This window comes from Balaenoptera acutorostrata, chromosome 17, assembly GCF_949987535.1.
Source record: "Balaenoptera acutorostrata chromosome 17, mBalAcu1.1, whole genome shotgun sequence".
Lineage (NCBI taxonomy): Eukaryota > Metazoa > Chordata > Mammalia > Artiodactyla > Balaenopteridae > Balaenoptera > Balaenoptera acutorostrata.
Genome location: NC_080080.1, coordinates 80,590,467 through 80,616,967, shown reverse-complemented (window position 1 = coordinate 80,616,967; position 26,501 = coordinate 80,590,467). Strand labels below are relative to the sequence as shown.

Genomic DNA, 26,501 nt, shown 5'->3' with positions numbered 1-26,501 from the left:
GACGCCTTGCCACCCATGCTGCCGGGCTGCCGAGACGGGGCGGCTGAGCACAGCTCGGGGTCTCGGTTTTCCGGCACACACACTGCTGGCTTAGATAGAGGGATATATAAATACATAAAATAAACGAGGACGAACATGAATATTCTCATATTCGTGACTGAGAGGGTAGATAAGCTCAAAACAGAAACGCATTCTTCGAGTCGAAACTGCCCCCCTAACTCGTGCGCGGAGTGACAACGTCAGGCGTTGGGGCCAGCTTGCCCCTCACATTCGGGGCATCTAGAGGAACCGGGACCAGAGCGGGCAAGGCGGCCTCAGAGAGAGGCCCAGCGTGGGATGAAGGCCGGCAGGTTGCAGGCTTCTCCCGACGCGAAGTATCAGCCATCACGAACACACGACGCTGAGAGCGAAATAAACAGTCTGTACCATCCTGCCGCAAGAAAGCTGCCGGCGATGGGTACGGGGCAGGGTCCCGGCTGCGAGCACGCCGAGGGCCCACGTGCTCCGGCTCCAAACGTGGCACCGAGAGCAGGGCAGCGCTGCCGGATGCCACAGACCTCCCCAGGGCGGACGACTGCGGGGGGCAGACGTGGCCCCGTGTCGCCACGCCACCCCGGCCGCCGGGCTGGGCAGGTGGGTACAGCAGGTGGTACGCAAGGCAATTATCTGGGGACGTGGTTCCAGCCAGGGGGGAGGAGCCAAGGACCCTCCACGCTAGCGCGCAGCCAGGGAGGGCGGGGTCCGCAGGGAGGGCGGGGTCCGCAGGGAGGGCGGGGTCCGCAGGGAGGGCGGGGTCCGCAGGGAGGGGATGCGCGTCTTGGGTGGGAAGGGAAGGACCCGAGCAGCTGGCCTGCGTGTTTCCTGAGACAGGATTTAACGCCACGAGGTGGAGACCACACTCTTTGCCGTAAGAGACAAAGGTGCATACGAAGGGTTCTGACATGCTGTATGATTTTGCGGGGGTATTTTTTACTTAGTCCAGAAAGGCTGCCGAATTTCAAGTCCGTTCGGGCACCTAATGTGTGTAGAATGCTACTCAAAGTCCGCAGTGCTTCACTTTGCGGAACGGCAGAAACTAACACAACATTGTAAAGCAGCCATACTCCAACACAAATTAATTTAAAAAAAGAATATAGCGAGAAATACAGATCAGTTGAATAGAATTTTGACCAGAACTACTTCTTATGATGTATGAAAAAATAAATTTCTATTCAATTGGGAACAAAAAAATCCCCGATGTTTGATTAACATGGAATTGGGAGGGGCTGGGTGCTGACACCCTGGGAGAGCGACTTGGAGAGAATCGGGAAGCAGGAGAGGGGATGTGAATTTTGATGGGCTTCCTCCCTTGGATCTGGTCCAGGTGGGGCCGCATTTCTAAACCACAGTGAGCGGTTTGGCCACACTGTCTGCGGGAAGCCAGGGAGGGTGTGGGAGATAAGGCAGGCTGGCACCTGACCAGGCGTGGGCTGCTGACTGCCCGTCCTGCGCTATGCCTGCCAGCCCCTCCGATGCGGGGCGCAACGATGCCCCACGATGCTCTCCGGGGCCGGCGCCTGTGCCTGACACGAGCTGGAGCTGCGGCTCGGCTCTTCCTCTTCAGTTTTCTTTGCTGGATGCTGCTTAATGAAAATGACCTTATACTCTGGTGACCTGACGTCCTGGTTTGGCTGGGACTGTCCTATTCATACCTGATGGACTCGTGGGATTGTTCCCACGGCTCCCCTTCACCCCGAAAGTGTCGTAGGCTGTAGGATAAATTATACGGCGACTCTAGTTAGACTAGGGGGACCCAAAGTCTCCCTATTGCTGGGTGGCAACAGGATAGCAAAACTTGGTACTGTTAGAATTGCCGACTCATCGGAAGGCTTGGGTGAAACGGTATTTTGAAATCCTAGTGTTCTCTCCCTGAGAGCAAAGTCACACGCCCAGGGTGCACGGGGATTAGTGCTTACTTAGGAGCATGGAATACTCACAAGAGAGAAAAGCTTCTCTTACGCTCCCACACCAGGGACGGGCACAGGAGCGTGAACCTGGACATCCTCTGGATGAAGCCTGGAGGCCCCTGCAGTCGGCTGCACTGTTTTGCCTGTTTCTTCCTGGTCTAAAGTTCCTAAACTTCCTAAAGTTCCTGCGTGGACTTTACACCCCAAGGCAGGACCTCGCCCTACACACAGGCTACACTGTGGACTCATCCAGTCCCGTTAGCGATTCTCTAAGTCTCCACCGTGCACATTCTAGTGCCTTGTTAATTTTTGCAAACAAAAAACCATTTTAAAAGTTCTACAGAAATGACCAAAGTATCGTCAAGTGTTTTAAGCTATGGCACAAATAATTAGTGTCTCCAAAGACTGGATTTCATTGGCTGAAGATACTATCTGTTGCGAGATGAAACATCATTTTGTGTGCTAGTAAGGAAGGAAAAACGATTGAAAACTGAATAACGGCGCATGTTTCTAATTTCACAGAGATGCTAAGATGGGAAAACTGTGCATCTTAGAATGGATGAAATATAGTTTATTGGAAATGATGGGGTTCTGGAATTTGAAGTAAATTTCATCTTTTTTTTCCTGATTTTGTAGTTCATTAAAAAAAAAAAAAAAGGGCTTCCCTGGTGGCACAGTGGTTGAGAGTCTGCCTGCCAATGCAGGGAACACGGGTTCGAGCCCTGGTCTGGGAAGATCCCACATGCCACAGAGCAACTAGGCCCGTGAGCCACAATTCCTGAGCCTGCGCGTCTGGAGCCTGTGCTCCTCAACAAGAGAGGCCGCGATAGTGAGAGGCCCGCGCACCGCGATGAAGAGTGGTCCCCGCTTGCCGCAACTGGAGAAAGCCCTCACGCAGAAACAAAGACCCAACACAGCCATAAATAAATAAATAATAATAATAATAAAAAGATGCTATAAATGAATCTATGTATAAAAAAAAAAACAACAAACCCACACAGGTAAGTTCCACAAGTTGGGTGTGAGTGGAGCGCTCAGAGCTGCTAACACATCCTGCTGCCCCAGACCACATACTAGTCCTTAATATTCTGTCTCCATCCCAGCCCTTACAGTATGTTTGCACAGAACTATTATCTTACTCTTCACTAAATGACATTATTTTATTCTTTTTTTCTCAACTCTGAGCTGCAAGACAGTATTTGACAAGACTGTAGGGGAGTACTAAAATGGACTTAAAATATACAATTGATTTCTGGATAAATCTCAGCAATCAGGACATCTAACCACACTAGCGCATTATTCTTGTCAGCGCTTTAGGTCCATGGCCTTGATTATCTCTAAGATACTCCTCCCCGAGTTCTGTGGTTCTCAGATTTTAGGGCGCCCAAGAATCACCTCAGGAACTTGCTTTTAAAAACAAGCAAGATATGCACATGAAAAGATGCTCAACATTGCTAATTACTTGAGAAATGCAAATCAAAACTACAATGAGGTATCACCTCACACCAGTCAGAGTGGCCACCATCAAAAAATCTACAAACAATAAACACTGGAGAAGGTGTGAAGAAAAGGGAACCCTCCTACACTGTGGGCGGTAATGTAAACAGGTGCAGTCACTATGGAGAACAGTATGGAAGTTCCTTAAAAATCTAAAAATAGGGCTACCATATGATCCAGCAATCCCACTCCTGGGCATATATCCGGAGAAAACCATAATTCGAAAAGATACATGCACCCCAATGTTCATTTCAGCACTATTCACAATAGCCAAGACATGGAAGCAACTTAAATGTCCATCGACAGAGGAATGGATAAAGAAGATGCGGTACATAAATACAATGGAATATTACTCAGCCATAAAAAAGGATGAAATAATGCCATTTGTAGCAACATGGATGGACCTGGAGATTATCATACTAGGTAAAGTAAGTCAGACAGAGAAAGACAAATATCATATGATATCACTTATATGTGGGATCTAAAAAAATGATACAAATGAACTTATTTACAAAACAGAAACAGATTTGCAGACTTCAAAAACAAACTTACAGTTACCAAAGGGGAAAGGGGGGGGGGGAGGGATAAATTAGGAGTTCAGGATTAACATGTACACACTACCATATAGGAAATAGATAAGCAACAAGGTCCTGCTGTATAGCACAGGGAACTCTACTCAATATTCTGTAATAACCTATATGGGAAAAGAATTTGGAAAAGAATGGATATAGGTATATGTATAACTGAACCACTTTGCTGTATGCCTGAAACTAACACTACATTGTAAATCAATCTACTCTAATATAAAATAAAAATTAAATTAAAAAAATTAAAGAGAAAGCAAGTTCTGAAGCAGTAAGTCTGATGGGATCCTGGAAATACTCATCTTAACAAGCCAAAGACCACCCCTTGGGAAACTCTACGTAACTGGAAGCCTCATCACCAGGCCCACCTGGTGCAAGACCTAGTGGTGGGGGGCATCTTTATGGGCACACGGAACACAGTTTTCCCAGAGTCTGAGGATCAGTTTTCAAGTCTCCTCCGAGCACATTGACTGTCTCATTCAAGTTTGGTCCAGATGTTTGTGGACCCTCAGTTAGAGAGCTTGTAAAAGCACAGGCTTACAAAGGCATTAACATCCAGTCTTGTCCTAAGAAGGATCAGAGCATCCTGCCTGGCTTACAAGTAGCTTGACACTATTTTGAAGCTCAAAAGCAGTCAGATGATCCCAGAAAGAGGGTGGGAAAGAAAAATTAAATTTCTGGAATTGATTTGATTCATAAAATGATTTAAAATCCAGTAAATACAAATGTACTTCTAACATACCCAATATAGTACTTTTTAACAAGTACGATATATTTTTTAAAAGCAGTCATATTAAAAGAAACACAGGTTGGGCTTCCCTGGTGGCGCAGTGGTTAAGAACCTGCCTGCCAACGTAGGGGACACGGGTTTGAGCCCTGGTCCGGGAAGATCCCACATGCTGCGGAGCAGCTAAGCCCGTGCGCCACAACTACTGAGCCTGTGCTCTAGAGCCCGCGAGCCACAACGACTGAAGCCCGCGTGCCTAGAGCCCGTGCTCCGCAACAAGAGAAGCCACAACAATGAGAAGCCCACTCACCGCAATGCAGCAACTGGAGAAAAGCCCACACGCAGCTACCAAGACCCAGCACAGCCAAAAATAAATAAATAAATAAATTTATTAAAAAAAAAAAAAAAGAAAGAAACACAGGCAATGGTCTTTTTTTGTGTGAGTTAAAACCCTACAAACCGACCAAGCTTTAATCTGAGAACAATCTAGAGAGTAGGAAAAAAAATTTGTTAATTTTAAAATATAAATTAGGTTTTTAAATTGTGCTGTCAAAAAGCTATCTGGGAGAAGCAATCAAATCTTACGCATTTCCCCCCCACCCCCCGAACTCTAAAGCAATTTTAAATAAAATAGAAGCAAAACGGTGTCTTACGTTTATTGGTAAAGACTTGTCTTCCGCCCACGTCAATGACTTTGGTTTGCCTCCTCTCCCCCGAGAGATGCTCCAGCAGAAACCTGTCTAGCTCCTTGTAGGTGCTGTGGAAAACACAGCCTCGCTCAGCCTGCAGGGCGATCGCCTGCTCCAGCAAACTCAAGTTCCCCTTGGCTTTCTCCGGGGCAGCGGCTTCCTCCACCCCCGCGGCCGGACACCCGTGGCTGCGATCCTCCTCCTTACTCCCGGGGAACGAGGGCTGGGCTTGGCCATCTGACGGGTCCACGGGAACGTTCTGTGGGTCTCTCCTTTCTGTTTCCGAATCACATGTGCTTTCGCAAGAGATAAACTTGTCACCTTCAGTTTTTATTTCAGGAACTTCCAATAGGTCTTTCCTATCATCCACTAGAACATACTTTGGGACGCTCTGAGGTTTGGTTTCTTCTGAGAAGTTGGAGTCGCTGTCCCAACCATTCTCTGCACTTTCAGAGTTACTTTCATTGTCGTCGGAGGAGCAGAACCGCAGCTGCGAATCATCGATATTGTCTTTTCCATCGTCGGAATGAACCATAAAGCACTCATCCACTTCATCCCCCTCTGCTTTTAGAGACTGGATGCCACTGTCATTTAAGTTCTCACTTATGGTCTGAACAGATGCATTTTTTTCAAATTTCCCCAAATGCATTAGCGATTTGACCACGAGCTCTTGATAAAGGCCGTATCTGTCTTCCTTCCCATCGGAATTTTCTTGTGCAGTTGAATGAAGCTTCTCTTCCATGGGTTTTATCATGATTTCTTGTAGGGGAAAAAAAAAGCCAATATTTGAAAAACAAGGACAAAAAGTATTTTAAGGAAATTACAGTGATAGATAAATAGATAGACATATACATATATAATACATGCAATATGTGAATATGTGGAATCCATCAATTATATAAACATTGGGTAGAAAAATATATACCCTCTTGACAAAACAAAACAAAACTCAGACCTTAATATTCTGAGAATTGCCTTCAAAGAGACGAGCTATTCTAATTTTCAGCATGTCAGAGCTAAGCTCGTCTAGTTACTGAAATAAATACTCAACCATCACAGAGTCCTGAATGTGAAATTCGTGTTACTGTACCTCTTATATTTGCAAATCTCAGTCAACTGGAAGAAAATTAAACATATGTCCTACTATACATTATAAAAAGGAAGTATTCATCGAATTTCTCTGCTAGCGTGGCAATATATTTTCAAAGCTTATTTGGTTGATTTTCTCTGCCTCCGTAGAGTCCCAAACATACTTTCAGATTTTATGGAATGTTAGCTAAAATACACAACACATCTACACGAGATGGTAACTAAAGAAGCCTGAGGTTCTCAAGACTCCCTGATCACTGTTGTAATTGTCACACAAAGACGCCATGCCGAGGGAAACACAAGTAAATGGGAGAATGAACACGATGGAATAATATCTTCAACAGTAGCTCAGTTTCTGGCCTGGTACCTGCATGCACTTGTGTAAAAAGGAGATGAGTCAGGAGTGGGGACAGTTGGAGGATGCTGAATGTTAACCAGCTGTTCTCAGTCCTGATGGTCAAGAAGGCCTGGGACTGAGGAAAGCGCCCACCCCGCAAGCGCCAGTCTGTCCATGGGGTGTCCATCGGCCCAGAGCAGCTGTCCGTGTCACCCCCTTCCCTCTTGGCAGTGGCCCAGTCGGGGTGACAGATTGTGTGTGTGTATATATTTATATGTACAGTCATATTCCCCAAGCCTGTCCCGGTGCAAACATACCACCTGAGGTGCAGACTCGCCAGTGCCCCAGCCCTGGCCGCGCACATGGTGGGGTCCGGCGAGCTCGGCGCCCAGCGATCGCCAGGCTGTGAAATGCACCAGATAATCAGGCAGTGGTCCCTGGCAATCACTAAGACAAAAAAAAAAAAAAAAAAGAAGAAGAAGAAGCAGGACTATTTCTGTGTCTCTAAAGGCAGGGTGGCGGATGGGAACACAAAATAATAAGCCCCCTTAAAGACTGTTAAAGACACCAGGTGAAGTGCATTCTGCGTTAATAAACATCTTGGGAGGAAAGAAAAGCACAGCCGTCCTGTGGAAGGGCTGTGGGAGAGGGTGTCTGTGCAGAAGACAATGTGCCTTTTATGGGTCTCGCTTAATTTTTTATAAACATTGTGTCTGACAAGGACACTCAAAAATGCATCTCCATCATCTTCCTTTCTGGTAATTATCTCCCTAAATCAACACTGGACTGCCAGGATCAAGTAAATATTGCCATAGTAACTAAAAGCATTTTTGGATGAAGGGAAGAATTCAGTCACAACACTAGCCCCTTTAAATAATGCTGATTATAGAGTGCAGTCTTTTGTTGGGATCTATTCAACATAAACTGAAAAATTTAACATTTTACTTCCTAGAAAAGAGGCTGGCGAAACCAGCACATAATATTTGAGAGGATGGTGTATCCTCTCCTGAATTCATATCAGAGGAACTCCAGGTTTAAATAATATATTAAACATAGTCTAAAATGCAAATGAAGTTTTTCTCAATATCACAGTTGGCTGTTAAGAGAAAGTGTAAAGGGTTATGATAATTTTAGAATATTATGAACTACAGAAAACAAATAAAAAGCATTTTCAGTGAATATGCTCAATTCATTGAACTATTCTCTCAACTCCACTTAACTACCCACATGTGTACAATAATGATTTATAGACATTATACCTAATTATGCATATTTGGGCTGTGTGAGAGTGCTAACAAAAGCTCTAGAAAGCAACAATTACCTCTGTTGCTTAGCTACATAGTTTAAAATATTCCTATTAAGTGCAGATCACCAGAGAGGCGGGGGTGACAGCAATGCACGTGTGCCCGACGATGCGTGTCACCGAGCCGCTGCCAAGGCGAGCGTTTTGGGTCATTTCCAGTTTACATAATTGTTTGGTTCAACTGTTGGTTATATGCTAAAAGAAAATATTTATTAATTATTCTTCAGAAAGAGAGGAGCCCTGCTGGTAGAGGTGCCTTCATGTGTCACCCGTGGGGTTTCCAGGGGTGCTCTGCAAACCTGCAGACCAACTTCCCACGCGCCCACCCCCCTCTGCCATCACTGTCATTGTCACAAAGAGAGAAGTTGAGCTCGCTTTTGAGCAGACAGATCTGTGACGGGGCGCCCCTTCCCCCCAGCTTTGTAACTGCCTACTTTTTGTAGGCTGCCTACTTTTTCTGTGCTTGTGTGTTTTTGTTTTCCGGGGTGGCCCGGTGGTCTCTTTTGTGCTTTTGCCACTGACATAACCCAAAGAGCCCTGCGTTAGGGACCTCGTTTGATTCTGGGCCTGGCGTGTGTCTCTGTGCCAACTCCGATGGGTTCCTCACCCTTTCTGAGCCTCACCCTCACAGGAAAGCAATTTGCCACCCAACAAGTATGCGGTGAAGGATGGCTCCTTCTCCCTTCCCTGTTACTACGGTAGAGTCAGCAATGGCAGAGGAGACATGGGAGCGTCCACCCAGATAAGGTGCGGCCCGTTTTTCAATCAGAGTAAGGGTGACCATGCCTGCTGTGGAAGGTCACAGTTCAAGTGTAAAGAGGACTCAGCCAAGTTCACCATCATCCACGTCACACTTGCTATGCTCACCAACTGCCTTGGGGATGGGAGGGTCCGTGCACGGCGTGGAGGGAGACCTCCCGGGTCTGAGGTCCAGAGACTGAGGTCGTGTGGTTGGCCCAGCACCACCTGCCTGTATGGCCTCAGGCAGGCCGATGTCTCCCGAGTCCTGGGTCCTCATCTTTAAAACGAGGATGATCTGATGTCCCAATGACTGGATGACCCTGTGACATGCTAAGACAATGAACTGGTATGTTCCTGGCATGGTGTTCAGTTACTCATTTCATTTAATCTTCACAACAACTACAAGAAAAGTACTTTCGACTCCCTGTTACAGGCGGGAAACCAGGGTCCTAAAGAGCCAAGGGCTTGCTCAAGTTCACACCACCAGCCAGTGGGGGGCTGAGATCCAGACCCACGGCCAGGTGCCTACTATTTTCCCACATTTGGATACTTTCAAGAGTGAATTTATAAGAAAATACCAGAATACACTTGTCAGATAACTTGTAACGAAAAGCAACAATCCTTAAAGTATAAAGAAAAACACGTAAAGACAAACACAACAACAAACAAAAACTAACAAAGTGCATCTCACAACAACATAGGGTAGAAAATTCCTCAGGTGCACTTCTGGGGCTGGAGAAGGACAACACTTTCTTTACAGAGCAAAAAAATAAATAAATAAACTTTCTTTTGGCCTGATATGTAAAAGCTCGCATTTGTTGATTTGCTTTAAACCAAAGTGTCTCCTCTGAGGGGCCTGGTAATCCTGAAGTTACCTGCTAGCGGATTCTCCATAGGTATCAACTGTTCTGCATCAAAACAACTTAAACAAAAGAAATCCTCTGAAAATCACATGTTTTGAGTTTGATTCCTTTAGTACAACTGGATTTCAGATTTTAGTTCTGTTTCTGTAACTATCTAAGTGACTTTTACAGGTAAATTAGTTTTCCAGGCCTCCTGAGTATGTCAATTTTGCTGGGAATAAAAGCCCTAAAAAATGAATTCATCTTTCAAAGTTTTAAAATGGGAGTGGCTTATCCTTTATTTGCTGTTTGTTGAGAGATAAGATATTCAAAGTATCATCCCAGCTCCCAGAGCCTCCACAGGTGTGACGGGTTTCCTGGAATCATGATCACGTGCTCACAACCCGGGAGGATCCCACACACCAGCTCACCCCGCTTCTTTCCCTCGTCTGCACTGGGAACACACGAGTTCGTCCTGCCTCCTGAGAGGGCTCTGCAAGGTCATCTTCTGTTTGCCCCAGTAAAAAAATGTGCATCTGCATGGTTCTGTCCAAATTTTCTTCTATCATCCTTAACGCCCACCTGCAGCTCTTTGAAAGACAGCCAGGGGAGGGCATGGGGCACAATTTTGTCATTAAAGGGATTCAAGCTCATGACCTCAGCCTTCGTAAGCCTAACCCTCTCTCATCACCTGAACCTCCTGCTGAAGACAAAATTGGGCACACACCTGGTCAGGTGAAGACCTTGGGGCGCCTGGAGTGACCGAGATGGTAGATGAAAGCCCTTATGCTGGGCCTGGGTGCAAACTCAGCTCTCTTGCCTTCCGGGGGCTGGGGGCCACTTGCTCAGAGGGCTGAAGGCAGCTTAGACTTTTCCTCTCTCAACCAGGGAGAGAAGCATCTGTGACCTGTCATTTCTGGAAATGTGACTTCGTGATTTGACGTCGTAGGGACTTTGCCCAACTTGCCTTCCAAAGGTGGTCAGAGCGTGGGAAGGATTGGATTATGGAGCACGGTTAGCTGGGAAATAGTTATTTTGCTTGTCCTTCAATTGTTTCCTAATTATCTTCTTTCCAACACCTACAAGCTGCGTTACCTTTAGCATTAAATCCCTTTGTCCTCAATCGTCTCATTTGTAAAACTGTGGCCATAATAATACACACTCACATCATTGTTGGGTGGATTAAGTGATATGATTTATATGCTTGGAATATATTAAGAATTCAAAAATAATGGCCATTACGGCTGTAATTTTAGCATATTCATTATGATTAGCAGTGGCTCTAATACTAAAGAGTGAACATTTGTGAAGCTGCAGATAGAAGTCCATCAGTGCTTATAAGTGAATATTTAACTGAGAATATTTGACAGTATATTTTCCTGGTTACTATCAAGCATCTACAATGATCATTCAGCTACAAAAGAAGGTGGGAAGCTGGTGGGCAGGTACAGTCCTGGTCCTCAGGGCACCTGCAAAATGTGTTGGTGTAAAAGATACCCATTTTCTTAAATACTTGGTGAATTAATGTCAGCGAGATGAATGATATATACCTAACCATACTGACTCAAGGACTTTCCCTAGTACTAGATTCAACCTACAATTTTCGTGAATCAACAACAAAAAACTGACCAGCTCAAGGAAACAAACAAAAAAAGTCAAGGATGATTATAATTTACAGATGAGCCATGAGGCTTTAAGCCATATGTTAAATACACAAAAGCCAGAAAATTCAGCCGAACACTAGCAAATCAGAATACAACTGTTTTAACTACAGAATCTCCAATTACTTGTAAGCCGAGATTACTGGAGAGCTGATGATTGTGATCTGAGATCTGTGCTCACTCAGTCAATATGCTTTTATATTTTTTCTATTAACACCTACTGCAATTACTACCATTCTATATGCAATAGATATTTATGATCTAAGAAGCTCGTTGCCTTTGGTTTGTATAATTTATACTTCTTTTCAAGTAACAACTTATTTTGTATATTTTGATTCCTTAAAAACTCACATTCAGAAAAAATGTGTATGTAATAGAACATACACACATCTAGTTTCATTTTCTAAAAGGTCAAGCTTTAGATTTCCATGTATTTTCTAAAATAATCTTTTGAGACATTTTGCATGTCCTTCAATTTTAGCCTCATGCACAAAGTGGTCTGTGATGGTCCAGGTCCTGGAGGCACTGGGACAACCAGGGTCTAGTGGGGGTGACCGCAAACTGCGGAGAAGCACATCCTAAAATTTCAAAAAAAAATTAGGGGCAGGGGATTAAGAGGCACAAACTATTAGGTGTAAAACAGATAAGCAACAAGGATATACCGTACAGCACAGGGAATTATACCCATTATCGTGTCATAACTTTTAATGGTGTATAATCTGTAAAAATACTGAATCACTATGCTGTACACCTGAAACAAATATAATATTGTAAATCAACCGTACTTCAGTAAAAAATTAACAAAATAAAATTTCAAAATAGAGACTGCGTCTCATACGTCATATCAGGAATATCTTAAAGCTTATTTTGCAGGGGTTTTATCTTTCAGGGACTAGACATCCACCCCATTAGGGAGTCAAGGTCCTCTTCAACTTTGGGGCTTAGTCGCTTTTATTTTCTTCGGAAAGAGGCCCGGTCCAAACCCGTGCCTGGGGGCAAGGATGTTCTGTGCCCTGTGGCTTGGGCTTACACTCCTCACAGTTTTGGAAGGAAAACCGGTCCTCACTAGCGGATGCTGAGGGAAACCAGTGTCTGGTTTTGCTCTCCCGCAGGGATTTGCTTTTCCCACCATACAAACGGCATGTTCCCCTAAGGTGGGCCTGGCTCTGTGTGCGGGGAGGAAGTCAAGCTGGGGCCACTCCTCCTCGCTACCTGCGCCGGGATGATGGTGGGTCTCCGGGGGGCCGTCCTGCCCCAAGGCGTCCGCCGTCCGCTCAGCCCGTCCCTCCTCGCAGTCCTGGCTGGGGCTGTAGTGTCGGGGCTTCATGAGCAGGGACTTTCTCTTGTTGATCGGCACCCCCAAAGCCTGCTCCCCGGCTCTCCTCTTCTTGGCCGTGGAGCAGTCGTGAGCAGCGCTGCAGTAACGGAGACGGATTAAGAACATGGTGAAAGAGTTCACGGCTGTCTGCCCTTCGACTATCACCAAGCACGACCAAAGAAACCTGGGACCCAAGGTTTGGGGTTAGTTGTCGGCATTAATGCAAACAGCCCATCCGCTGAATTCACTGAACTGTGTAGATTCTATTTTACTGCCAATCAGAAGAGCTAAAAAAAAAAAAAAAATCATCCTTAATCCTGAGTAAGCATACGTTAATCTGTGCTTTGCCTGGCACTACACTAAATACCCAGGGAGGGATGAAACAAGATTTGCACTGGTTTGTTAATCCCAAGAAAGAGCTAATGTGAAAAATATACCACCAGCTACAAGAAAACGTGTCCAGTATGGATAAATCACAAGGTTTTTCGGATAGTTGTTTGCTACTGAAACTGCTTATCTCTGCCACAGTTGCATGTCAACCTTGAGATGCCATATCCCGGGCTTTGACTTGAAAGACAGGGCATTAAGCGGGGGACAAGCTGTGAACATCTGATCAGCCCATCTCCAGTCCCAGAAAGAAGTGGAAAGGTGCTTACGGCACTCTGCCGTTTGGTTCTTACCCATTTGGCACACAGAACAAACAAATAAAAGGAGGAGAAATAAGATTGGGTTTCACAAACATGGACCACAGTTTATCCTTCCTCCTGTTCTCGTACAGTTTTATTTGGAAGTCCTCCTGAGGATGGCCCTTTCAAAAGAGATTTCCTACATATAGCTCACTTGGCATTAACGCAGCTCACTCTATGTGCTGAAGTTAAGACAAACAATTCTCTTGGCAAGACCCAGGAAGACCAGAGGGTTTAGCCAACAGTGAGTTTCTGACATGTATTTATTAAACGCTCTTTGAAGAAAAATGCAAACTTAAGATAAAAAGATCCAGAGCAGAGAATCTGGACTCAGAGTAATGAGATATTACTCCATCGTTAAAAGAAGACTGAATATTCAGCATTATTACTAAGACAAGGCCTTAAATTGTTTTGAAGCATCAAGGCAGAGAAACACCAATGGTGGCCCATTCATGAAAATTATTTGATTAGCATCACACGTGAATTCTTGAATTTAGAAGAGTAGATTTTAAAACTTCAGAAGAAAAAAAAGTGCTCTTCCTTCTGGGGAAGAAAGAGATTCCGGAAGGAGAGATAATCCGAGAGGGTTAGAAATCTCTCGCAAAAGATTAAACATTGAGAGCTGAAGATTATCCCGATGAGGAAGAGAACAGTGAGTTTCCTAAATAAACTAACGTGCTTTGGCAAAACTTCTCTGATGAGCCCAAGTTTAAGGGGACCATGGAGACTTCCCTGGTGAGTGGTTAAGACTTCTCCTTCCAATGCAGGGCGTGCGGGTTCGATGCCTGGTCGGGGAGCTAAGCTCCCACATGCCTCGCGGCCAAAAAACCAAAACATAAAACAGAAGCAATATTGTCACAAATTCAATAAAGACTTCAAAAAATGGTCCACACCCAAAAAATCTTAAAAAAAAAATAAATAAAGTGACCATGTACAGACGATGGAGCGGAAGAGCATCTCAGCAGGTGAGCAGGAGTGTGCATGCCTCTGTGAGGACACTGGAAAGGGCAGGCCTGCACGGCCCGGGCCCGGCCTGTCAAAGAGAACGGTCTACAGCACGCGTGTCCCGTGTCAGGGCAGCAACGTGCAGAGCAGCAGATCCCCCCCCACCCCCCCGTGCAGGAGCCTGCTGTGTCCGGGGGAAAGACCTCTGAAGGGGGAGGGGCAGGAGGGCAAAGTTCCCAGGAATGTGCAGAGAGTTCAAGGCCCCTAAACCAAAGTCTTCTAAATCGAGTGAGTCTCCATCCAGGATGCTCAGGGGATACCACAAGCGAGGCCGCTAACCATCATCCCGAACCAGGAAGATTTAGGGAAAAGGAGAGGCTCCCGGCAAATGACATGCAGCTATTAAAGCGGGGGAAGAAGGTGGATTCTAAACGCTCATGTTAGCCTAGCACGGGCACTGGGAAGAAGGCTGAGAAAGTTTATTCCAACAAAGCTTTGTCAGCGCCAGGAAACACTGATCAGAGTCCTGGGCTGATGGGCTTGGTCGCTCAGACAAACGCCATTCCTTTCTTTGGTGGCTGGGGTGATGGGTGAGGCTGAATGCGTACTTCCGGTAAGATCCTTACAGATTTAGTCTTGCTAATATTATTATCCAAGTTTACATAGAAAGACAAAGAACATTCCCCAAATCACGTGACCCCGTAATTGGTGGGGCTGATATTTGAGTCTGGTCTGCTGGTCCCCAAAGCTCATGCTCTCCTACGTGTTGCCGAATCAGAACAAGGAACCTGGGTAGTTTCCATCTGCCTTTGACAACCGGGTGGAGTAGGACCCAAATAAACCAGCCACCGCTCCAGCCGGAGGAACCTGCCTACCACAGGGCTGTTCCCAATGATTCGGGACACTCATTAGATCGGGAGATGAGGCCGAGCTGCAGCAAAGAAAAATGCTGCAAAACGTGGCTAAGACACCGCCCTGCCCCCCAGCATGTCCACAGTCGGGGGCAGTAGAACGAACGTGACGAGAAGACATTAATGATAAGAAAAATCAAGTTCAGTATCTGGGTCCAAATAATAACTTGCAGAAGGATGAAAAGGATGTTGAGGTTTTATCGAAAGTACATGTATACACTAATATGTATAAAATAGATGACAAATAAGAATCTACTGTATAAAAAAATATTTTAAAAATGGAAAAAAAAAAAAACAAATTTAGCTTCAAATAAATTATTGTATTTGACACTGTGTATGAAGTTCCCTAAATAATATTGGCTGTGTCATCTGTAATGAATTAATTGAATCTTTTGGAACACTAAATTCCTTAGCCAACAAAGGGGGATAATAATTCCCATGTTATCACATGTCGTAGGTAAAGAAGGTGACATCTGTGCTGCGAGTGACAAAAATAGGTCAAGACAGGGATGTTCGGACTCCTGGTTCTGACTCTCTGCACCTTGGACTCCATCAAAACCAGGCTGAGCAGCACCTGCACAGACTCTCCAAGCTTGTGTGTCCATAAAAGCATTCTACTTTTAAACATGGTATTTGTATTCACATAAATTACATTAGATTTATACATAACATTTGCTTGAAATCTCCCTTTCTGTGCATTTCTCCACTTCAAAGTAGCTATGGCCCAGGCAGCATTTGGAGCTAAAATGGAAGGCTTTATAATAAATATTACCCTTTGTGTGTGCATGGAAAATGGTCCCTTTCCCGCGTTTTCCCTGAGGGCACACTATTTTGGCTTTATTGTGACACTTCACTGTGACACTGCAATGAGGGAAAGCCAGGCTTTACATGTCACTGAAAGAAATGCCACAAAATGCTAACATATCTTCTCAAGGTTGCCAGAAATAATTTCCACTGGGTTGTGTTTTCCCATCTGTGGAGCTCTGAAATGTTAAGGAAATAAATGAGCTCTATTATCTATATTTTTCTAGTAGATGAGAAAGAAAGGGAAAAAGCACACTCAGCCCTGCATTTATTGTTCTATTCAATCAAACTGTTGCTTTAAACATTCAGAGTCCTCCAGGGGACGTTACCAATGAGCCAAATACCTTTCAGCGCCATATTTCATATCTGCAGTTTTGATTTTATTAAAACATCTTTAAAGGATCTGTAGTTTTACCTGAAATTTTTGGTTACCTATTTGAAAAATGCTTCCATTTAGAAACTCGAATTCTAATTGGAAACGGTACTCCCTTTGATGACAACATATGGCTGAAATTTTATTCAAAAGGTGATAGAGGAAAACAACAGTCAATAACACTAATGATAGTCTCATTGCTGGAGGTCTGTTTAGAAGTCAAATTCACTGACCTTTCAGGTTTCGAGAGAGAGTACAATAAAGTGGGGAACTGTGAATCCCCCCAAATCTGTATAATGAACACTGGACTCTAGAACAATTTTCCAGCTTATTTTCCACTTTCCACAGTAATAAATCCTCAATGCAAGTTACCAAAAGATATGTAACACAATTAAAAATGTAGGTTCATACATGGGAATAGAATCTAAAAAAGAGTGGATATATGCATACGTATAACTGAATCACTTTGCTGTACAGCAGAAACTAACACAACATTGTAAATCAACTATACTCCAATAAAAATTAATTTAAAACATGTAGGTTCAGCAATAGATACATTTTGGGTACATCCCCCAAAAAGAATAAAATAGAAAAACAAATGGAGGGGCTTCCCTGGTGGCGCAGTGGTTGGGAGTCTGCCTGCTGATGCAGGGGACACGGGTTCGAGCCCTGGTCTGGGGGGATCCCACGTGCCGCGGAGCAGCTGGGCCCGTGAGCCACAATTGCTGAGCCTGCGCGTCTGGAGCCTGTGCCCCGCGACGGGAGGGGCCGCGATAGAGAAAGGCCCGCGCACCGCGATGAAGAGCGGTCCCTGCACCGCGGTGAAGAGTGGCCCCCGCTTGCCGCGGCTGGAGAGAGCCCTCGCACGAACCGAGGACCCAACACAGCCAAAAGTAAATAAATAAATAAATAAATAAGAAAATCCTTTAAAAAAAAAAAAAAAAAAAACAAATGGAAGTTATAAATCCCTGAGTCTAAGGAAACTATTTACATGCTCCAACATTTCCATGGAAAATTCATAGTGGGTATTCCTACTGATTTCTTTTAATCAGGCAGAATACCACAGACTCATGGGAAGGGACCAGGAAGTATGAATTTGAATTAAAAAGACTGGCAGGAAAAAACAAAGTTATGATGATTGAAAAAGAAAAAAATTATACCATTATTATTTTCAGAGACATGACTGTATTTGAGAAAAACCCCAAAGAATCTACAGATAAAATATTAAAATAAGGAAGTAACTTCAGTGAAGTCACTATTAAAATGATTTGAACTTCTATAAACCAGTGATAAAAACATTAGAAAAAATTTTAAAATAAAACCATTTATGATGCATAGAAATACCAAATACTGAGGAATAAATCTAACGCAAGACATGTAAAACTTATACAAAACAAATAACATTTTGAGAAAATTAAAGACGATCTTAATAAATGAAGAAATAAAAAATGTTCATGGAATAAAAGACTCAGTACTGCAAGATTTCAATTCTCCTCAAATTTATCTACTAGATTTAATGCAATCCCAAACAAAATTCCATGAAGAATTTTTTTTTTTTTAGCAATTAACAAGTTAACTCTAAAGTTTGAATGGGAATGAAAAGAACCAAGAATAGCAAAAAGCATCTTGGATGTAAAAGTTATCATAAGCCACGCTTAGTACTTGAGATAGGTGTTTCTGGTGCAAACATACAAAAATAGAGCAAAGGAACAGAGTAGATGTTCCATCTACTGGGTTCAGAAATAGACTCACACATATATGGTCAATTTATGGCAAAGGTGTCATTGGGGAAAGGGTTCTTTCTTCAGTGACTGGCACTGGGTCAATTGGATATTTATCTGAAAAAAAAAAAGGCTTGATTCTACTTGATGGTATATACAGCAAACAATTCCCAAAGGATTTAAACCATGCACTGGAAAACAATAAAACTTCTAGAAAAAAATGTGAGAAGATACCTTCATGACCTTGGCAAAGACTTCTTAAGCAGTTTACAAAAAGCACTAATTTAAAGGAAAAGACTGATAAATTAGAACACCTTAATCTTAAGAACCTTTATTAATCAAAAGATACCAGCCAGTAAGGAGAGCTTTCTATCAATATTGTCTCTTGATCTGTTTACATGAGCTTGTTCAGGTCATAAAGATTCATTGAGCTCTACTCTTAATGATAAGTACGTGCTTCTATAGGTGTGTTACACTCTTCAAAACAGTCATTAAAAGGCCAATAAGAGAAAGAATTCTTCCAAATAAATAAGAAAATGACAATCAATTTAAAAAGTGGGCAAAGACATGGCAGGCCCATCGCAAAAGAACTGATGCCCAAATGAAGAGGCGCTCAGGCTCTTTCCTCTCCAGGTAAATGCAAAAACATAACTCGCTTGTTGACAAATAAAGTGGAATTATAAGTGGAATCCTTTAAAACTTCTCCTTCTCATCATCAAAACAGCAAACCCAAACATCATATTCTAGAAGAAAGGACAATGATTAGTGCCTTCCTTAAAACTTAGAGGATGCATGGCTGGTGGTCCCTACAATTTCTCCCTGAAATTCACCAGTGCGGACTCTAGTAAGACTGATGCTGGGGGTTAACAGCGGGCAGCCACAAACCCAGACAAATAATGGTTCTAACTGCAGTTGCTAGACCGAAACATGGGATCTTTGCTTTGCAGATTAACAGAGACTCAACTGCGTGCTTTGCAGTCACTGACACGGCAATTACATCCTTTTCCATCTCCATCAGAGAGCAAAACCAGGAGTGTTAGCATTCCAGTAACACAGAAAAGAGGGCAGATCCACAGTCCTGCTGAGGTGTGTGCCAATTCGGCTGCCCTCCGCCGTAATACAGTCTGAAGGGGCCTGGATGATCCGCGCGTCCCACAAATCACCACGTGGGTAGATGAGGTTGATGACGTCGTGTTGATGAGAACAGATAAGCAGGAAGTGGCAAGTATTTTAGAAGCTCTGGGAAGACATCTGTGCCCCAGAGGGTAGAAGATAGACCGACAAAGATTCAGGGGTACATCGTATCCGTGACACTTCGAGGGCTCAGTGGCCGGGGGCATTTCAGGTGTCCCCAGTGATAATAAAGGACAAAGTACTGCATCTACTCTTCCCACCACTGAGAAGGAGGCACAATGCCAGACTGCCTGATTAGGTTCTGGGGACCGCATATTGCACCCTTGGGACTACCGCGCTGATTCGTGCTTGGGTGACAAGGAAGGTGGCCAGCTTTGACAGGGCTGCAGAGCAGGTCCCGGCTGCACTGAGGACAGCCTCGCTGGTTGGACATAAAACCTGGTAGAGCCTATGGTATGTCTGTAGGCATCTGTGGTCAAAGGAAAAGGTGCTCACGGAGTTTGCGGCAAGATCTCATGGAAGGATCGCAACACAGAGACACAGGTTTCTGAAGCAAGGCCACGTCATTTGCGGCAAAGAACTACACTACTACATTCTAGAGATAGAATCCCTGACCGGGAGGCCAGAGCTGACCATCAGGAACTGGTTTCTATTAGACCTACTAAGTCATAACGTCAAGCAGGGACAAGGACGTGAATGGTTCACCTAGAAGATCAGGGTCGAGGGGATCTAAGGAAGACGCCTGCGGGTGGACCTGTGAGAGTTAGTATGAGATGAGAAGGTCTTTCCTTGCATGATGACACCCACCAGAGAGCACATACCCAGGAAAAAGCATTCAACCACCATCCAGACAGAGTGGCCTGGTCAGAAGTCAGCTAGCCTCTGCCTTCGGCTTTCCTATGCTGGAGTTGATAGTGGAGGAGACATCACAGCAGGGATGGAGGGACAGGGCAGGCCGCACAGCAGGGCTCCCACTAAGACCGATTTAGCTACTCTCGCAGCCCATCGTCCAATCTGTCAGCAGAAGAGATAAATGCCAACCTCCCAACAAGACACCATCTCTTGAGAAGGCCAACCAGCCGCTGGACTTTTCACTGTGGAAGGGGCAGCAATTCAACTTGACTGGAATCAACACAGATTCTGGGTATGGATTTGCCTGGCCCATCTTCAGAGCCTCAGACAGTACCGCTATCTGAATGTTCTATCAACGAGAATTCTCATACGTCTCACGGACCAAGAGACCCAGTTAGGAAGACGACCATGGGAAGAGAATAATTGGATACACCATGGGTATCACATATCGCACATCCTGGAAACTGCAGTCCTGATGGAGTGATAGAACAACCTCTCGAAGGCATAGCTGAGATGCTGGCTTGAAGGAGATACCCTGCCAAGAGGGCGTGCCTTCTTTGGGGCCAATATGCACGCTTGATGATCATTATGTAATGCCACGCCCTCCATAGTCTGAATACATGGGCCCAAGAACTAACAGGAATTAGGGATGGTTTGGTTTACCATGACTCCCAATGACCAGCTTGAAGGATCTGTACATCCCTCACCCCAAATCTACCCCCCGTGGGTCTAAAGAGCTTGGTCCCCTGAGGGAGTGCTTCCACCAGGGGACACATAAGAGTCCAATCAAACTTTCGGCTCTGCCTGCCTCTTGGTCACTTGGGCTTCTTGGGCTGGGAGACCAGCAGGCCAGGGAGAGGGTCACCATCCTGGCAGGAATAATGGGCCCTGACCGTTGGGAGCGGCAAGGCTGCTGTTACCTTAGGGGACAGAGAAGAACACATCTGGCCCTTGAGTGACCCGCTGAGGCGTCTCCTGGTTCTTTCTGGCCCAGCCCTGACAGCCAATCAGCATGGACAGCGGCCAGAGCATCTGAAGGCCCTGGGGAGCAGGGCTCAGCTCCCTTAGGGACGAGGGTCTCACTTCCACTGCCAGGTAAGCCGCCTAGATGAGCAGAGATGCTTGGCAAGGAGGGAGGGCCTCCTTCCAAGGACGGAAGAGAAAGTAGAGAATGACTGGGACAGACTCTGAGGAGCAATCCCAGCCCCAGGGCGCCCAGGAGGAACGGCCTTGGCTTCCGCAGCAACTGCACTGCAGTCTGCTTCCCACTCTGCCCTGCCCTCTCGCGGCTACTGGACCAGCTTTTACGAAATCAAGAGACAGGCCCCTGCGGGAAGTTAAGCCCTCGTTCGTTGGAAACGGGCCTCCTGATTCCCAAGAGGTACAGGCCACTGCAAGTGACAAATTTACTTTTACACAGACAAGACTCTGAGACACTGTTCTTTCTTGGAGGATGGTCCCTGAATCCACGCCCAGCTCTCTCAGCCGCATCGGAGAAACTTGTGCCTGCGCTCGTGTTCACAGATCTGAGCCGTGCGCCCCGCAGTACACCTATAATTAAGCTTCTCCTATGACTCATGTTATCAATTCAGCGACTAAGTCGTTGCTATCTATCGATGGTTGGTTTGCTGTCATGGAACACTGATTCCATTGGCAAGGTTATTTGATAATATCAGGTTTATAAGAGGGGAGAATTTTTTTTCCCATAGGGCCAGAGCTAATAGATGCTTTTTCCTCATTTAATTGGGATTAAGTTTTATGAGTGATAAATTAATTGCATAACATCCACAACAGTTTGTTCATAAAATAGTCGAGCTGTTAAAAGCCACATTGCACTAATAATAATTAATAATAATAATAATGATAAAACTTGCTCTGAATCCTGAGTAACAGTGGAAGGAGGTAAGAAGACACCCTCAAACCTCCTGCCGCCCCACCACCTTCTCAGCCCCCCGCTGGCCGGACACACCTTCCTCTGGGATGTCGTTCTGGAAACGCTGTCAGAACACATCCTTTTTACGCCACTGTGGGTTTGGCATTTTCCATGATTATAAAACTTAGCCCTCTGAATTGTCATTGTCTTGCCCAAGAAACTGGAACCATCTACAAGGGAACGGAGACTGCTTCTTGTTCATTTCTTATCTCCTGGGCATCTGTAAGGCCTGGGTCTTGGTGTCACGCTTGGTAAATGTGCCCGGAAGTTGAACTCCACCCAGATGCAAGCGTATAAAGATGACTTGGATGCAACTGTCTTTCCCCAGGAGAGTCATGAGAAAGCTACCCATTGGCTGTTCAGACCATGTGGCCGCCCACCCTCTTGGAACAAAAGGTTACAGATCCACACCAGCTTTTGTACGGGGGCTAGGGGGAATTCAGTTAACAGGAGCAGATAACTCAGGAAATCCTACTTGGCCCACACAAGGATTGACCAAATGACCAAGTGGTCATTCCCAAACTCTGCTCTCCAAGAAGGCAGAACAATCAGTCAGTTTTAAAGACAGTTCAATCCTCACATGAACCAAAATTTTAAAAGAAACAATATTTAATCATCAACTAAAACACAAATGAATACACCAAAATTTGGAATACAGTCTAACAAAATATAAATGTCCTCCAATTTATACCCAAAGGAAAAGGATGCATCTCAGTGAAATAATGTGGAATTGCCAAGTTCCTTGTAATTGCCTATAGATTGACTAATTGATTCATTAATGTATAGCCACAGCTTAGCCATGCAATACATAAATAGCCCATTGGCCTCTTCAGAAATATAACATGATAGGTCATAGGGATTTCCCCGAAAGAAGAGAAGTTGGATTTATTAAGATAAAATTAGAAAGTGAAGACAGTAAGACGTGGTTATTATGTGGATTTTAGAATCAGGATACCAAAAGAATTCACAAAGAATTTCAACACAAAAGGAGATTTGTTGTTGTTTGCTAGCAAATTTGGCTTCATTAAAGCCACACTGTTTGTTTTTTTAATTTATTGAGTAATACTTCAAATATATGTTCTAAAGTATATAAAACAATAAGATATATATGGTTTTATATTAACTTTGTCAAATAGCACTATAAAACTAAAAGTATTAAGAAAAATTAAACAATGATCTTATTTTGATCATGAAGAAATATAAAAATGAAATTCACAGGGTTCATGAATGTTTGCCTTAACAAAAAATCATATTTGAGGAGAAGATACCTAAAATGGCCTTACTTTAAAAAAAAACTTTAAATGATTATTGCATCATCTTAGTTGCTCTGTTAAGTATTTTACTATAGATTGCATCTGCTAAAAAAATTAAATGCGGTTGAGTAATAATAGCATCTTGACAATTTAAGTTAAATGCATTTGTAGAACTGAGTTCAAAGTTACTCTTTTCGCTTTAATGAATTAGGCAATAATCTGAAATTTTTTTTTTTTACTTAGTTTGTATTCCTATCCAAAAATTAAGATAAAATAAAATAATGAGAGTGGTGAAATTCCATGATAATGAGGATAAAAATACTGTGCATTATCTTTGTGTAACATGTTAGTATATGATAAGACCATATATATTCATTTCTGTGCGTATTCACAAATACCTAGTTTTAGAAGAAATTAAAGCAATCCCCTCTAATTTCCCTAGCACAGTATTTTACATAATTTTATGTAGCAATTGAGCTAGCAGCAGAAATTCTATTAGCACACTATGCTTGCAAAAATGGTTAAATTAAAAAAAGGACCAACAAGGACCTACTGTATAGCACAGGGAAATATACTCAATATTTTGTAATAACCTGTAAGGGAAAAGAATCTGAAAAAATATATATACGTATAATGGAATCACTTTGCTGTACACCTAAAACTCAAGAGACATTGTAAAATAACTCTACTTCGATTAAAAAAAAAAGCAACAGGCTTGGGTGCTGTCAGGAGGGGCTGGGGGTGCCCTTGCTCCGAGGGCTGGATGGTCAGGCTGCCGGCTGCCAAGCTCCCTCCCACGCCCCCACTTGCTGTGGAGGAACAAGCTGTGCTGCTCAGCTCGTCCCTGGGGAAAGGGTTGTTAAGTCCCAAACTTGAAAGAAAGAGAAATCTTAAATGCCAGCATCTTCACGTTATTTTCACGTCACCCCCATGAATGAGATGCTTCATTCACCCTGCCATTTCATCAGCATCCCACCTCATCTTGTTTGGAGACGTGCAGGAGACTGACGTCCTGCATGTCTCCTCCCTGACTTTATACCTTATGACACTGATCTGTACTTTATGCATGTGCGTGTGTGTAACTCAGGGCCTTCCTGGAGGTCACGGAGAATTGGTTACGATCATGTAGGCACCGTGCGAGCACTTTCTACAGTTGGACGAGGACCAGAAACCTTCCACGCACACTTCCAAGGAAAGAAGACACACTTAACTTCCTCATAAAACTTGGAATTCAAAGTGAATTTGAATAATCTGATTATTTGGTAATCAGAACGAGAAGGTTAAGTTTTTACAGAGGTTGTTGACTAGAACGCTGGACCAGGATCCAGGCACAGGCAACAATTTCAGTTCAGAAAGACCATTTCAACCCTCATCTTTGATTGGCAACATCACACAGAGTACGTGAGAGTGACTGTAAAAGTCACACGGAAAAAGTCTGCTCCAAAAGTTACTCTTGAACCAAAATAATAAAGGTAATTGGTATTTCATTCACGATCATGTGAATAAACTCAGGATCATGTGAATCAGCCAGACAACTCAGGAGGAAAAATGTTTATCATGGGCAACTTATAAAAGACACTATTATGCACCAGGTCCAAATCTATCAAATACCAAGGTCCTATTTATGTTTGTGGCACAGACACATCCTTAGGAAATGAAAACGATCTCATTTATTCACAAAGTAAAGATCACGGACTAGTGATGGGGTTTGTAGCCTTTTTTTTTTTTTACCGTGGGTGATTCACTCCCAGAAAAACTCACCTCAGGGCCACAGAAGTAAAACTGAGTACATTTGGTATCTTTAAATGAAGACCAGGAAGCATAAGTACCAGCTATTTAGCACCGTAATGAGTAAAGTATAGGTGTCCTCTGTTCTCTACTGTGAACATTTATTTATTTTTTCTTTTTCCCAAGACGTGCAGATGTGAACTCTTTCTAAGGAACAGGCTCTGAAGGGTTGCTGAGAATGACACAGAGTAAGGCTTCATATGTTTAAAAATCTGATGTAAGAATAACATGGTTTTACATGCAATAGATAATTATAACCATATTTTGCATATTAGAAACTAACATAGTGGCTTCATTCTCTTTCAAATATAATGAATTCACTTCTTTAGATGAAATTTATGTATGAATACTTTTGTCAGGTAGTCTTTACATTTGATTATTTTTGTAGTAAGAAGGAGAGCCACATTATTTCTGTCACCTAGAACAGAGTTCATCAATGTTGACCTTTTTCATTATTCATTGATTTCTTTTTCTGGCCATTCCTGTTGTGGTTTGTATATAGATATTTCTCAATGTTCAAAAGAATGGATTTCTCAGTTTTGAGTGTGTGTGCATGGGGTCTAGTAGAAATATTTAGAGTAGAAATTTGCAGAAGAAGGAAAGATAATATGAAAAGAAGGAAAGTGAGAGAGAGGGAGAGAGAGTTAGGCGGAAGAGTCAGTGAACGGAGGCAGGGAGGCTGGGAGGAGGGGCAGAAACTAAGTGTGTGTGTGTGTGTGTGTGTGTGTGTGTGTGTGTGCGCGCATGTGTGTGTGTGTGTGCGTGTCCTCGTGTGCCGGGGGCACAATGTCAAAGACCAGCAGAAGTAGACACCGAAAGCAACCAACACGAGGGAGAGGTACACCCACCGAGGGAAAACAAAACAGACCAGGCACACACACAGACACAGAGACACAACTTCAACTAATACGGCAATGTTTTGGCTTTTAACATGACGATGACAAAAGACTCTTTAAGACCATGTGGCTCTTTTATGACTACTGTCGTAAATGCCGATTTTATTTCTTGACATTTACCTGAATGCAGGTACTTGGTCCATAAATCTCAGTTCCTTTCTTAGTTCCCTGAACTAAAAAAAACTAGAAACCTACAGATACACACAAGGTCTTTGGTCGTCTGATATTTGGACGGCTTCCATTTATCCTTCTCGACTTCACCAAGACACATTATGAATCATTTCACAGAACTTGCTGTCATGCCGGAGAAATATTTAAAAGGGGGATCAACTGTTAAAATTTTTAGTCAAGTGAGTGCTGAATTAGTAGGGATCACCTCCTTTGCTGTATTATTAAAATTACGTGTATATAAATGTATGTGTCATCTCGCTATACATGTGTATGCGTAAGTATATATATATATGTACACAC

The 26,501-nt window shown here is 43.7% G+C and overlaps 1 protein-coding gene across 7 annotated transcripts in view; it reads right to left on the bottom strand.

Annotated features, from left to right (window-relative positions):
- The window catches only part of ST18 (ST18 C2H2C-type zinc finger transcription factor), a 122,822-nt gene that overhangs the window by 53,425 nt on the left and 42,896 nt on the right, over positions 1 to 26,501 (bottom strand). For all 7 annotated transcript variants that reach the window (XM_028163154.2, XM_028163153.2, XM_028163156.2 and 4 more), the window contains 2 exons: positions 12,629 to 12,831; positions 5,408 to 6,202 (listed from right to left, as the gene is read on the bottom strand). In XM_028163154.2, the coding sequence (XP_028018955.2) occupies positions 5,408 to 6,202; positions 12,629 to 12,831 (998 nt within the window). The remainder of the gene's footprint in view (positions 1 to 5,407; positions 6,203 to 12,628; positions 12,832 to 26,501) is intronic.